The sequence below is a fragment of the Papilio xuthus genome, unplaced genomic scaffold (assembly GCF_000836235.2).
Source record: "Papilio xuthus unplaced genomic scaffold, Pxut_1.1 DF827680.1, whole genome shotgun sequence".
NCBI lineage: Eukaryota > Metazoa > Arthropoda > Insecta > Lepidoptera > Papilionidae > Papilio > Papilio xuthus.
Genome location: NW_013530969.1, coordinates 5,428,990 through 5,445,134, shown reverse-complemented (window position 1 = coordinate 5,445,134; position 16,145 = coordinate 5,428,990). Strand labels below are relative to the sequence as shown.

The following is a 16,145-nucleotide window of genomic DNA, read 5'->3' as shown; positions in this document are numbered from 1 at the left end:
TTTCCGTAAACTTTAAAAGTAAATCAATATTTTCGGGTCATGCGATGAACGCTTAGCCTTGTTGCCACTGTATATGAATTAACAAATCTTATTTATATGCATTAATAACCGGATCAATGAACCGCCGCCGGCTGTAATTGACAATGGACGGGAATAGAGATTGCGAAATTTAAGTTCAAATCTTGTTTCACATAAGCATTTGATAAGCTATTTCATTCTTCATTGTGACTGGTTGTGATTAGACTTGACTATGTTATTAGGCTCTGTATACTTATGTTTGAATTATATATAACATTCGATTTTTTTTGAGTATAAACAAATATGAAAAGTGATAGCTTTGATCCTTAAATAATTTGGAAATTAAAACTGATTGCCTGGTTCTATTTAGTATTATTTTGTGACATTATAAAATTTAAAAGAAGTTTTATAAAATTGCTATAGCTTATGTACTGAGGACGTAAAGGCTTTTGCGAAATATCAGTGTTATTACCCCCAGGGGTAATAAACATACAACTAAGCAAAGGCCCTATCTTCTGCATTGCAACGCTTCATTATAATTTCTGTGTTTGATCTTATGATCGTTTATTTTTTTGTATTTTAATTGTGTTATAAGTGTTGTAATGTCTTCGAACGGATTAAATGTCCTATTATTATTATTAATTACAATATGTAGATACGAATGACTAGTTAGCGTAAAGTAAAAGGGTTATTGCTCTACATTAAAAAAGTTACAAAGTAAAATTAATCCATTCATTAAACGTGCTACAAACAAACATTGAATTATAATCACGATATAAAATTGTAATTGATTAATTTAAACTTTAATATAACTGCTTATAAAGGTGAGTGCACATGATGTAAGCGCGCGACAGCCGCGGACCGCACAGTGTGCACTTGGCCTACATACAACCGGTCTGTGCGGACTGAACGGAACTCTTCCTATCCTAAGATCGTGACCCCTAAATCCTCACCTTTATACTTTGAATGTACCAATAGATATATTTTTAAATTAAATACGAAATATAAAGGTGGTCTGTACCTACTTAAATTTGAAAATAGAATATGATTACATTTTTTTTTAATTTTCAAATAAACTTGATATTAATTTCGTCTCACCTAATTTTAGGATAGCGTTCGATGCTTTGACACTATTGTAAATCCAGCCTTATACCCTTAAGGTAAAACTTTCGCACTATGACCGCTGGGCTACACTAAACATAGTAACACTTTATTATAGTGAAAGTAATAAGATATTGTTACACTTTCTCTATGTCGGACGAGTCGCGAAACAGGTTTGTTTATTTTTGCTTTCATACTTTCGTGGCGACTGCCAAGACACGGGTGAATTTTAATCGGTGCATATTTTTAAACCTTCCATTTTATCATTATAATACAAAAGACAAAGAAAAACGGAACGAAAAAATAAAAAGTAACGAAAGTACTTAAAATAATGACCAATTTAGTTATTTTTTCTGAATTATGAAATTTCTAACATCGCAGTAAATTTGGAAAACTTAATTCTGATTTTCAATTATGCGGCAAAAAAAAAACTTGTTATTTTTTTTGCAAAATTTTATCAGCAGCTATTTCTGAATAGTGGTATAATACAAATGACATAGATATTGTTTAAGCTACACGGTGGTCTCAATTATTTTACCGTGATTGATTGTTTTTGTTTATGCGTCCGCTCTGTTTGTTTTCAATCACTGCTATTTAATAGTCAACGCGTGATGGGAACATCGTGACGATATCAATTGAATGCGTTAATCGAATATCTAAATAATCGACACGTAAATATTTATCGATAATAAATTATGATAACGTCACTTGCACAAATGTAAAATTAGGTTTTCACTGGCAAAAAAAACTGGCAAAAATTATTTTCATCCCACTTATTATGTTTGCAAACTCTTTCTTTTCGCAGTGGTATTTTTTTTCTCGGATTGAAGGCAATCTCAATTTGCGACCTATGACTTCAAATATGAAATCAATCCAAGAATAGGATGTTTTTTCACTATATATTTTAATTCTTTACTAGTGGATATTGAACTTTTATGTTTTCTTCGCGATGCATCTTGTAAAATGAAATTAACATGTTCGTTAATAACATCACTTCACCTTTTCATGTTTTAATTCCAACATAACAAGATATGTTAAGATATCGATCTAAGAACGTACGAATTGATTTTTAAACGATTATATTTCGCAAGAGTTTAATAGAAACATTTCTAACTGTTAATAATTATGTGAAAATAATATTTTGACAGTTGAATGAAGATAATGATTGATGCTGTTTGGATGAGTCTACGAGGTCTGAGTGATATTTAATTCGAATAAGAATCGAATGTTTGTTAGCACAGCTATCAATCGAATGGTTTAGATACTGGCATGAAATAAAATAGTTATATAAAAGAAAAAAAAGTAAAGTAATTTCTTTTTTTTAATTTCATTTACGACCTGTAAGTAATTTGATACACAGCGACTTTCTACATTTCTTTATCTTGGCGATAAAAACTTCCTCAGCGCGCTGTAGTTACGACCGACAAGATAAAGTACATTTACATGTACCGGTTTATTTAAACACATTAAAACGCATCGGATTGATACGCGGCAATGCATGCGTACCGTTACAATGTCCTCTCAAGGTAAATTGATATCTAAGTCAATAGAGTTAAGCGTTACATTATAAAGCAGTGGATTTTTATGACATTTAAATGACTCCTGTTTATTGCATTAGAATTTGTCGTAACCAAAACGGTACGGTTCGTATTACGAAATCGATTTCGTAGAATGACTATAAAAAGGGAAGCTTAAAAGTTGCTCCATTGGAATTATTTCCGTTATTTATTGATAACATTTTTAAACGACGAAAAACCAAATGCTTGCAATCGAGTTATTTGTAAGTTTCACATATCAATGCTAGTATTTAAATTAACTTTTGTATAATAGTCTTCATTAGGTCTCAGTAAAGCAAATCCACACTTCTTTAGAACCGACAAATGTTTATTCAATTGTTTTACTATGCATAAAGTTTGTTCAACTTAGTTATCGCTTTCAGCGCGTATCTTGCGCCCAGCGTGAAAAGCTCTCAAGTAATTTGCCGCCTAATTTATTACGCTATTAAAGTTCTCGCACGAACTACATTCAAATCAGGCTGCGATAATGTAGCGTGCGTGGCTGCGTGGCATATGGGAGAGAATTTATCAGCCTTCTATGTTAAATGAGTGGATTGCCCTCTCGCTAGTGACAGGGTACTGAGCCATTCTTCTAGCGTGCTTACGGTTTTATGTGGTTTTGAAAGTGTTGTATAATTTAGTGATGGGCTTATTTTATTGTCTACATTTTCTTGTAATATCATTTAACATTGTTGACAGTTCAAATCATTATGAATGAAATACATTTACAGTATACGATAAAATTTAAATGCTTAGTTGGTTTGTTTTATAAATATATTTGAAGGAATATTATACTTCGTTTATATTCTTTATCAACGTACGAAGATCTTGAAATTAATATTTTTATTAATAAAAATTATATATACACAGGAAAAATTTGTTTGTCTGTTTGTATTTGTGCTCCGAAACTACAAAACCCCTATCCTCGGGCTATAAGCTATATGTTTTTTTTTCGTTATTTTTTTTAATACCGGACGAAGTCGCGAGCAGCAGCTATCATCATCAGCTCACTATATGTCCCCACATCGAAAAACACATCGGTACATGGCGGGATTCGAACCCAGGGCCTGCAGATTACAAGTCAAGTGCTGAAACCACTGAGCCACCGACGCTCTCATGCAAGCAACAGCTAATATGTTATAAATTCTAACAACAATGAATGCAATTTATCCAGATCTTCAGCCAGTAAATCATAATAACGAATCACTAGATTTAACCAATTTGATATTTAAATCTTGATTTAAGCATTGTGTAGGCATTTCCGTCGAGAGGTCTAATGCATTTTACGACATTAACTAAAATTTATATTCATTTATGTGTAATAAATACTGAGCAATGTATTTAACATTCGTGAACGTTCACTGGCAACACTCGACTTTATGAAAATGGTCGCATCTCCAACATATTAAGATTCTATTCATTATTAAGATTTACTTATGTCGCTGCGCTGCAAAGATTTTGTTACCTACAATATATTTTATAATAGATTTATCATTGTAATGGATGTTGGTATTTAAGAGTACGTGTTAAGATTTATGCGCTTTTATAGAAGAAAATAATTTTTTCTAAGAAAATATTGTATGTCTTTAAGATAAGTTATTTTATAGCCACTAAAGATCTTAAAACATTCTAAATACGCATTCAATTTATTTAAGTGTCATATAACTAAAGCCCACACAATCATTATGCAGCCTTTGTTGTAGGAAATAATTTTCATTAGATAGAAGTAAGTTAGGGGTGACTAGGCCATAGTCAACCACGCTGGCCAAGTGCGGGTTGGTTGACTTCACACTTTCTACACACTATCTTTTTTTCTTAATTTCTTCTCGGATATGTGCCAAGAAAGCTTTACTCTTATAAAAAAAAATCGAACACCTCTACTATTACCATTTTAATTTATGTAAAAGCTTTATAGATAAATAACGTTTCTTTCGTGTAATATGTGTAAACAATATAATAAATCTTACGGTACAAGAAATTTCCTTAGCAAGTTATTGTGTTTTAACGAGAACAATTGCATTAAATGATATGATAATTTACTCCTAATTATTGTCGACGGGTCAATTAATCGTTCACCTTACAGGCTGCGATATCTCACTACGAGTACATTTGTCATCGTCACACAAGATAGATTGGACGTACATTAAGTTATTTTTCCACGCGATGACTAATTTGTCTCTAACTTTTAATATATTTAACCGATAAGAACAATTAAAAATGCCTAAAAACTGATTTACTGAAGAAAAAAAAAATATAAACAATTTTTTGCAATACAGTTTAAAATTATTTAGGTCGCTTTAGTCATATTTATATTTGATTGAAATTTATTGGCGTACTTAGTTTTAGAAGCGACAAAATGATTATAGGTGTTTGATTTAGGTGTTCTCTAAAATATTTACTTGGTACGATTTAAACCCGGTCCATGTCGGACTTTACACATATGACATGTATACGATATATATTGCAATATCGTGGTGCAAGTGAAATATAAACAGCGATACCATATTGGATATTTTTACAATATGTAGAAATCAAATCTCACAGAAAAACAAAACAGACACTCTTCCTAATCTTTACCAGCACATTAAAAAACTAGCAATTATTTCCTTCTCTACTATTATTTTACTTTAACTCTTGTTGTCCCTAATGAGACCTTTACTATACATATACATTTCTATACATTTAATTATTTTGTTTTATTTTGTACCTTTTTATTTTTATTAACCCTACTATTCCGCTACGCGTGTTAAATACGCCGACGTGCTCTAGCAGGGATTGTAGGCGCCCTTGACGGTGGCCGCAGGGCGCAGGGCGCAAGGCGCAAGGCGTGTTTAACTCACGCATGTTGTCTAATGTATAACATGTGAACGTGTGTAGAACACAACATTGCGGCCAAATTCTTGCACATGCGGCTTTCAAAGTGCAATAACACAGTTTAAATTATATCCAGTGATGTAGAGCGCACAAAATGGTATTTTGATATTTATTATATAGGTTTTAGTACACCTCTGTCGCTTCATCTACATAATCTTAGACTACGAAACTTATTTTTTTTTGTCTTGATATCGGGGTGAATGTTTACAAGATAATCTACCTTTTCAAGGGGAAGGTAGGTGGCGATCTTCAAGTGCAAATGCGTGGATCTCCGTTGTTTATTGACAAATTGTTGCAAAAATATATCACGCATTATATGCAATATAAAATTAGCTCACGTGTGAATAGAATCTTATAAAATAAACATTACAAAACTCTTAAAAGTTTATCTTGTTTATAAATTTTTCAAAGTTCTCTTTATCTGTCCAATTGAATAACATCAATTAGCGAGCAAAGTTGAAGAAGTCGTTAGACCTTATAGCGGTTTTTTTAATAGCTCGCGAAATGGGAATCGGATATGTCTATCAAGATTACAAATAGATTGATATATGCACTTTAAATTAATAACAATAAACATTGAACTGTCATGTGGCAATGGTGTTTTAGCATTTAGAAAATTTATTACTGTGCAATCTAGTTTTGGTAAGGTTGCGTAAATTTATTAATTGATTTATATGTGAACGTTGCTTATTTACTTATATGCTGCCAATCCTGACATATCTTTAAGATTCCATTCAGACCCATTTGGGTGTTAGCAGAGCAGATTTCATCGCAAATAAAACCTTGTTTCAATCGTATATTACTTTTGTAATCTTCGAACAAAAGTTTTGAATACCAATAAATATCTTCTATATGTTGATTTATATGACCTAATTGAAGTATACACGGATGCACTTATTCATTAATTTAATGCGTGCATTTAATATTCAATACCTGCATTAAAATTATTTGCGTATAACATTTGAACTACGACATAGATTTAAAACGTTACAATCGCATCAGAGGTCACTTCAGTGGGACCATCAAAATTTCCTATAACATCGAATATTATTTAATATATTTGTAAATACTTACGTATTGTAATTGACAAAATTAAGAAAATAAATCTTTAAGACCTTTCACTTGTATTCAATCTTAGTAATATTATAAATACGAAAGTTTAGATAGATGCTTGTTACAAGGTATTTCCAGAACGACTCAACGGATCTCGATAAAATTACTAGGCTAGTCATTAATTACTTTTTCCAATTCCGCGGACGGAGTCGCAGGCGACAGCTAGTTTGTTTATAAATACGAATTACTCAGTATTAAATAATCTACTGATTCCTTTAGTAATAATAGGTACCAAAGCTTGCTACAAATTAAGATTTATATTGCGATGTTTAGATGTGTATCGGCGTTGAAGCGCACGCCTTTGAGTCGCACTCACAGCAAGCGAAAAGGTCTCTGTTAACAGTACTAAAGGTTACTTAAAAGACAATCTGTCTTAGTAAATAAAACATTAGTCTTAGTTAAATCATTGTTATTTAACTGTTCTTTCGTTCTTCGTATTTACGAAGCATTCGTTTGTCTTTAAACAATAAATATTATTACATCAGAGTAAAATCGGCAAAAGATTAATTCGTTTAGTTTACTAAGTTAGTTTTTATTCACTCTATAGTACAGTTAAAACGTTTGTATAAAATTACGATTGTCTATAAAGTTTGTATCTCACTGTATTCTTAATAGGTATACTTTTCTCCCAATTATAAATTACCAAACATTATCTTTCTTTGTTCCGCAGGCGATCGGGCACGTGTCGGGCGGGCACATTAACCCGGCGGTGACATGCGGATTGTTCGTGTCGGGAGACATCAAATTGCTCAAGGCTCTGCTGTACGTGGTCGCGCAGGCAGTGGGCGCAGTCGCTGGTGCCGCATTCATCAGGGTAAGTAACTTGTAAAAGGAACGTTTTGGTAGCCAAGTCATTTGTACCTATGTATACCTCTCTTTAGCTGAGAATCTTCTTCTGGTGGATGTTTATCTATGATCACAAAACTTAAGCTAAGAATTTTTATTTATATCGTCAAACGAATCGGTATTTAATGACGCCAAATGTCCTAACGATGCTCTAGATTGATGCCTCGTTTGAATGATGCCAGTACAGTAGGACAGTAGCACTCAAAATTAGCTATAACTGGCATAATGTATACACTAACTGTGCTCAAACAGTAAATGCAAGGCCAGGGCCACTGTACTACTGTACTGGCATAATGTAAACCAGTCATAAATACTATAATGTGAAGAAGATAAAATGAGTAGCATCTACTTCCCAGATTGCTAGATGACTTTGTAATGACTAGAATGATATGAATGCGGAAAATTGACCACAGATGGTGTGGGAAAAGTGGTGTTTGTTGATTTGTGTAGGATGAATTATAGGATTGAGTGTCTAAGAATTGGTTATACTGTTATTAATATAGCAATCTATTACTTTTAATCACTTATTAAAAAGTTAACTTATACCAGGTTCATAAATGATAACGTAATAATACGTTTTAATTAATCTTAGTTATCGAGAATTTAATGAAAGCTCACTACGTTTATTTCAAAATAACACATCAAAGAATTAATTATAAATTACTACTGCCGACCATTCGTTCAAAAACATATATCCCTCAATCTCTTTGAGAAAACGGAGATATCAATTAAATCAATGAGATTAAATAGTGAATTACGTAACTTATGATAAAAGAGATCTTGACAACTCATTACAGAGTCGCAGTAATTAATATGTATGGCTAATAAGGCGATACTATTCACATTGACATTCTAAGAATCATATAGAACTTGTGCACATTTGCCTTTAAATATACTGTTATATGAAATCAAGGTCTACGTTTCAAATGAAAAATCCCCGTAGGTCTCTTCTCGTCGTTATGGCAACCGTCTAACAGCGCCTAAAAATAAAAATAATGACGTCATCATTACTTTACGCTATTATAATAATTGTAATCATTAGATTTTAAAGACATTAAAAAATCAAAATATGTATGTTGTTATGTTTATATATCCACGTTAACTATTACACAACTGAATGGAATATTCATTAATAAAGATAATTATAAAACAATTGGATGCTATTTCATGAATATTTTGTCAGTGTGAACCCACGGTTATCTATTACCGTTCCATTTAACGTTCACACATGTGAGCAGTACAAAAAGTGTCGCTCGCCCTGACACTGCTGATGTTTGAATAAAGAAATGAATTAGAGCATCGGCCTTCAGTCGCCTAACTAGTTTGCTGACGGTACTCGACAACTAGGGCTGCCAATATTCAATAAAAGTAGACAAAAAACAGTGGCGGAGCAAAAATAATAAGTAGTGATTTGTCAATCCTAGACACTAAAAACAAACATATCTACAAACCCTGTTATTGCTTTAATCCAAAATTTCGATGTCAAATCACCAGCTTCAATAAACGCACTACAAATTGGCATCATAAATTCGTAGCAAATTCAATAGGTGGCAGCCCTAGCGATAACTCGGCGTGATGCATAAACTATGATTTACAATCGAAAGCTGTGCGAACAGCTAGCGACCTCTAGTACGCTCATCACGCGCTTCACAAAACTTAACATCAATCAAATTGAAACCCACGTCGCTAGTTCATTATCTATGCTAATGAATTATACATAAAAGATGCCTGCGTTAAGATAGGGTGCGTTTGGGTGATCGCTTAGGGCACTGGTAACCCACCAGAGACATGGCATGAAAAGGGGGAGTCGTAAAAATCTCGCTCATGGCGCTGGCAACCCTAAAACTGGCACTGATCTTTAATATTAGGATATATTAGTTGGAGACTCTCCTCCTTGTTTCTTCCATAAAGTGTAGCGTTTTTCCGTTGCCTTTTACACCGGACCTTTCACTTCATTTATTTTATTTCATATCCGTCTGTGTATTCTTTAAATAAAAAGAAAGTGAACCTACACTTCCTATCATAATAGGAGGGTGTAAAAAATACACTATGTTTCAGAATTTCACAACAATTATCATAGTTATATTACTCGATGATTTAATTTGGAATAACGTTAAAGGTTTGTATTTTAGGCATTAAGTGACGACTTTTATTGTTTTGGCTTTTAAACACACATACGTTGAAGTTATTAGGTACTAGTTTAAAAGACTCGTTAATATAACGTAACGTTTTAAACGAGTACAAATTCCAAATGTACTTTTTAAACCGTCACAATTCTCATTAGATAAATTGATTACTTTGCGAAGTTAAATGTAACATGTATTTGGATCTCAAATGATTACGTTTCATTCTTTAATGATGTGTTAAATATAAATCAGATGAATGGAGCTTTTAATTTTTTAACTAATTAATATTGACATATGCAATTTATTTTATTGGCAAGTCCTTGACCTAAGACCTACAGAATTAGATGATCGTATTGTAACAGTACTACGTATATGAATAGTGTAATTACTTGACTGATTAGTTCAATATATAGTCTATTTGTGAAAAAGAAATATAACAAGTGTATTGTGATAAGAAAAATAAAACAAACTGTTTATTTTAAATATAAAAAACGATATAATTACGGACTGATTAAATAAGTTAGTTCGAAACTTCTAGACTATGCAATGACTAATGTAAAAAAAAGTACCGTCTGAGATATCGAATGACATCGGATAAACGTAATTTATAGAACTTTTAACACGTCTTTCAAATGCATTTGTTTAGGGAAATTGAGCATTTTATAATTGTTTTTATTTATTCTATTAAATTGTTTGATGATCTTAGATTTCAGTGTTGTTATTTATTGTAAAAATGTAATGTATTTTTGCTTCAGCTCGCCGTGCCCGAGAATGTTGTGGGAGGCTTCGGTATGACCCTGCCCGGACCTGGGGTTAATGATGGACAGGTTATTATTTATCATATTTTATAGTTACTTAAAAAAACTATATATATATATATATATATATAATCGTTGCGTTCCATTGCAACAATTGGTGCCATATGTCGGTTTCACGATGTAACACAGTTCTATCAAAATCAGTGATGGAATATTGCAGTGTTGTTTTACACTATGGTTGTCTTTATGTGTAGGCTCTGCTGGTGGAAGCGCTGATCACGTTTGTGCTCGTGTTGGTGGTGCAAGGTGTGTGCGACGGCGGCCGTACCGACCTGAAGGGCTCTGCACCCCTTGCTATCGGCCTCAGCATTACCGCCTGCCATGCCGCATGTGTAAGTATAACTAACACGCCCTTTAGCGTTCTTTTATGAAAAACTACCTTCTAATAAATAAATCATCGTAGGTTTCTGAGACCAAAATGTTTTAAACAGAGATTTTAGCCCAGAAACCCTCAGTGCGGCAGTTACAAGAAATGTCGATAATATGTTTACGAATATAAGCGAAGAATGAAATGTATATAAACTTTATTCCTTTAGTCTGGTTTAAAATTATTTCGTTCTGGTCTGAATAGGTGCTCTAAGCTAGAAAAATTACATGCTAACGAGCCCACCATAGGTCTCGGGCTGATGGGCACTAATGTGGTGTTGTACGGGGCATTTCATAATCAGGGCATCATTGTGTTGACACATATCACTTTTTAATAGCTGCGCAAAATGCACGTAAGGAAATTCAACTTCTACCTCTTTTGCAAATATGTGTCTAATATATTTTTTTGTCAACAGATCCCATTCTCTGGCTCGAGCATGAACCCGGCGCGTTCCTTCGGTCCTGCCCTCGTTATGGGCGACTGGACTTCCCACTGGGTACGTTATCCTTAAACTTTTTACTTAATTATGTCCTACTGTCACTTGAGGTACACAAATCAAACGCCTGTTACTAAACGAAAGAACGATATTACCTTTTTAGATCGTATAAATAAATCTGAGAATTTTGTAACATTTACTATAAAAGTTATGTCTTAGAAAATAAAATTTTATTTATTTCAATTAAAAAAATGAAAAGTCTGCGTAACATGAATATAAAAATTACATAATAAAATCGAAGACATAAAATCTAACTATCTGAAAAGCAATTAACTTTATAATATAGTTATTATTTATTGTAATGTTAACGATATCGAAAGTGAGAGTAAAAATGTATGCAGATTTTATATTTTAAATTATTTTTATTGCTGTCAGAAGTTTCATTTATAAACGGATTAGTGTTGTGAATAATAAAATTTTACATTTTATCGACTATCGGTAGTAACTAGTGAGGTGCGTATCCAATCGATAATACACGATCTATTCACTTTCTCTTGATGTCTCGTGACTGCGGCAGCAAGTCTCAGATGTGCAGACGTTACGAGACATAATGTACATGTTCATATGCATCTAGCTCGTTACATAACAACAATCTAAATCTAGCTTTTGTTTTTGTTACCGGTTCTCTTACGACACTTTTAACGTTTTGCGCAAACGTAGTGATGTGCAATTTGAGTTGTAAAAGTTAATTGAAAACTATTTTGTGTTTGTGACATACTGTTATATTTTACTATTCGTGTTTGAGACGTCGTAAAGATTTTGAAACATCCACTTTTGATTGATTTTACTTATTGTTAAATTGAGTAGAAAGCTGACTACAAGTTTGTTAATATTCGTTCGTAAGTCAAATAAGGATGTGCAGTTAGAAAGACTACTTTAAAACATCGACGTAATATCGAAAACCTTATTTTTGTAAAGAGTAAAGAGTTTTTGTAAACGCTTCTACTTAATTTCTCGAACGTAAGCATGAGATTCAATTTTGTTGTATCCAATAATAAAAGGGTTTAACCACAATCTAGATGTAGTTAGTTGCGCAGTTTCCTCGAAATTACAAGCTAACGAGTCCATTGTGAAGCTTTCTCATACACGTTACAGAAAGCGTGGACTGAACCTTTCTATAGAAAACATGCGTCCGCACTTTTGCGGCGAACAGAGCGTGGAATAGAGAACAATGAAAGTGAAGATAATTCCTTCCTACATCATTTTATACACGCACAATCGTTTCGAATCTCGACAAATGGAATAGGATAATATCTAGATGGAAGTATGATTGAAAAATACAGGAGTCTGGTTTATGTTTACATTCATGATTTTGTCGTTATGTAATTGAGATATGAATAAAAGATATAGAGATATCTCTTATCTGTAGCAGACATTCTTCCCGCCTATGTTTTCGAAGTTAACATCTGAGATTTAGCAATCAACCATATTGAGCGTATCTTTGATAAATATTGTTGCTTCCAGGTGTACTGGGTAGGTCCGATCGTGGGTGGTGTGGTCGCCGGCCTGGTGTACAAGTTTATCTTCTGGATCGGCAAGAGCGGCGAGAGTGGCTCCTACGACTTCTAAGCGTCTCGAATTCAAGCTAGTGCCTTAGCTGTATCATTTAACCTCTTGCATTAGAACCCCAACAGATTGGTACAAATATCACTTACGCTGCTTATTTTTAGTATGCTCAATAATCTAACTATATTTGAATTATTTATTAAATGTAACGTTCGAACGTAATTGTACCAATTCGTCTAATTTATTTAATATGTTGAAAGGAAATCAAAAAAATTGAAACGGAACGAAACGAATAACAAAAATATGTGGAAGGAGACATATAAATTGTCTTCATGTAGGTATCGAATCGCTAGAAGGCTTGAAGGGTAGTGCGAGAGGTTAATGGTTACATCGTACATGCTCATTGATAGATGTACATCTCTTTTGACATTTAATCTGTGACATTCTCCCACGAATATTTCATAATTTATTTATCAATGAGCGTTTGTTACGATCGATTCTATTTTTAATACATGTTTGGAACAATCCAAAGCCGATATTTATAAACGATACTTGTTGATTTAACAGAAAAATATAACTAATAAATATATTATGGAAGACTATATTGGTCGCATGTAAGATAATATTTAGGTTAAGATAGGGTTTATTTTAAGTCTATTTATACATTGTGATTAAGGCTTGATATCCACTAGAGATAGGCATATGAGTAAAGAAAAAACCTGCTAATATTGAATTAACCAATTACGTCTTTAGTGGATACCTAGCCTGTGATTATAACAATTTAAAAGATGTTTATTACACAAATTGTATACTCGTAGTGTTGTCTGTCATTTTGAATTTAACATTATTTTTATTTACTATAAATTATTATGTCGGACATTACTCACGTGAAATATCTTTTACATAATAAATAACTACAAATTATGTTGTTCATTTATTTATTAAAATTATAATTATTATAGAAAACACCCGAAATTAAAACACAAGGTTTCGGAGTATTATGGATAACGTTCGGTTAAACGCAATTTTTAAAAAACTCGAATTTCTATTCCTATTTTCCTATAACAATATATAAAAATTGTTATCCCCATATTATTCATGTCAGTACAAAGTGGGTCAAATATACACGAGTTTAGAGAGTCGACCTTGTCCTTTATCATTTTCAATGCAACACATGTGAGGCGAATCGTTTTGAAGTGACAGTGACAATTCGATACTCAGTTACTTTTGTTCCGACACAATCGAGTAGTTAAATGATCTCCGCAAAATCGATTTAATGGTAATATGTTTTGTCGCCGATAGTAATGTATTGTGGATTGCTTATTGAAGGAAGGTGGATGGTCACCATTCTATAGATGTAATCGTGCGCAAGCAGCGCCGAACTGGGTTAGAACTATAAAAAAATCACGAAACCTGTTGTTTTTATTAAATCTCTAAGGTTATTTAAGCTGTATCAAATCTCATCTCGTCACGACGTCAACCCTCGTGGTTTCACACAATATTCGTGACTGAGTCGCGCTATCATCGTCGACATCATCGGCGCCTGCGCAACGCTAACACTGAAAATCTGAGTCCTCGAGATCTTTATACATCGACTGCATCACTTCAAGGTGTGACACTAGACATTTACAATCTGGGGATGGTTATCACAAAAATAATACAACCAAATAAATGCCAAAACGTTTATTAATTTAAACACTACAGATTATAAATGAGACATAAAATTTTCTAGATTAGTATTAAATCGGTTAAATACTGTGTTAAAAGCAATCTATAATATCACACTTGCAGGGGGTAATGTGGATAAGGTTCGCGACGCGTCACGTGCAGAGTACATAGTGGGAGTTGTGAGTCAACACGGCATACAGCCGTGGTAGGCGAGGCAGTGCGCGTGCGGCGCGCGGGGTGGGCGCGGCTCTGTGGGCGCTATGGGCGCGGGGTGCGCTGTAGGCGCGGGAGGCCTGTCTCAAGGCAGGTCTTCGAGCGCGGTGCGCAGGAAGGCGTCGGGGTCGGGCACGTCTCGCAGCAGTCCGGCGGCGTCACAGAGCTCCCCGAAGGAGGCGCTCGGCAGCAGCTCGTCGGTGAGCGTAGACACGATGCGCTCCGCGGCCTTTGCGTTCGCCTCGTCGTTGTGCCGGATGTACTCCGCCAACTTCACCGGCCATTGCTCCACTGTAGTTGCAGATACGTTCTACAACAAATATATTTATTTATAACTTAATCTGAACAACTTCCAATCATCTCTTGCTACTTAGGAAGATAAATAGCTTGGAATCCTCAATGGTGACTATGTATACGAACCTTAAACATAACCGTATAGAGTAAATCGATGATAGCGAAGAAGATAGCGTATGGTTTGTAGTCAGCCCAGGGTTTGGGAGCGCGGTGTTCGGGCGGCAGCGCGCGCATGGCGGGGCCGGCGGGGGCCACCGCGCGCACATGCGCAGTCACTAGCAGCCGCTTCAGGATCGACACGCGCAGGGATTGCCATCTAAACAATACGTACATGCAAATAAGTGGTTCAATTATAAATAGGTGTCGTTGGAGCGGTATTTTGTAATGTGGCAGTGCACTTACTTAGCGTGTGGGTAGAGCAGCAGCATAAGTGTGGTGTAGTACAGCGGGCCGTCAGCGTCGTGTGCCGCCTCCAGCAGACGCGCCGGCGCCCACGCCAACGACGCCTCCAGTGCGCCCACCTCGCGGGCCGCCGCTCGCGTCCTGCAATATACACGTTTTATATTAAATGTATCAAATAAATTACAAACACTAACTGTTTACGTACAGTAGATGTACGTACGTGTTTCTACGTACACGTGCGTCTCTCATAAACTCTACTTACGTGTTGATGACGTAAAGTGCCATGTGGAGCAGAGCGGGCACGAGCTGCATGTTGGAGAGCGGGCCGCCGCCGCCAGTATCGTCGTGGAAGGTGCGCCCGCGGGCGAACCGCACCAGAAGCAGCTTCAGGTCATGCACGGTACAAGTGTAGCCGATGTCACGGTGACCGGTGCACTCCTGCAAATGAAACCAAGTGGGCAATAGAAATAAATAAAGGTTGTAAAAAGCACAAAGAATAACATTTTATACATCTCTGAACACTTATAACACTTTTTAATCAAGAAGTATACAAATAAATAATATTAATCTGACCTGTAAATATGTGGTATGCCTGGCGAGGCAGCTGGCGAAGGCGGACTCGGGCACGTGCGGTCCCCACAGCGGCAGCAGCCCGTTGCACCGCGTCGACGCGTTCTGTAGCGCCGCGCTCTCCCATTCGTCCCTATTGTGTTAATTTTACATATAGTATACAGTACAACGTACAGG

At 35.0% G+C, this 16,145-nt stretch overlaps 2 protein-coding genes across 10 annotated transcripts in view; one reads left to right on the top strand and one right to left on the bottom strand.

The window, feature by feature from the left end:
* The window catches only part of Drip (aquaporin homolog protein drip), a gene marked incomplete at its 3' end in the record, with an annotated part of 28,144 nt that extends 14,417 nt beyond the window's left edge, over positions 1-13,727 (top strand). Inside the window, 5 exon segments of the mRNA NM_001312404.1 lie at positions 7,333-7,476; positions 10,390-10,461; positions 10,647-10,784; positions 11,235-11,315; positions 12,780-13,727. Coding sequence (NP_001299333.1) covers positions 7,333-7,476; positions 10,390-10,461; positions 10,647-10,784; positions 11,235-11,315; positions 12,780-12,884 — 540 coding nt within the window.
* A 762-nt stretch (positions 13,728-14,489) lies between these two features.
* Positions 14,490-16,145, bottom strand: part of poe (E3 ubiquitin-protein ligase-like protein poe) — a 29,303-nt gene continuing 27,647 nt past the window's right edge. For all 9 annotated transcript variants that reach the window (XM_013311235.1, XM_013311240.1, XM_013311236.1 and 6 more), the window contains 5 exons: positions 15,972-16,101; positions 15,661-15,836; positions 15,399-15,539; positions 15,123-15,312; positions 14,490-15,012 (listed from right to left, as the gene is read on the bottom strand). In XM_013311235.1, coding sequence (XP_013166689.1) covers positions 14,788-15,012; positions 15,123-15,312; positions 15,399-15,539; positions 15,661-15,836; positions 15,972-16,101 — 862 coding nt within the window. In that variant the 3' untranslated portion in view covers positions 14,490-14,787. The remainder of the gene's footprint in view (positions 15,013-15,122; positions 15,313-15,398; positions 15,540-15,660; positions 15,837-15,971; positions 16,102-16,145) is intronic.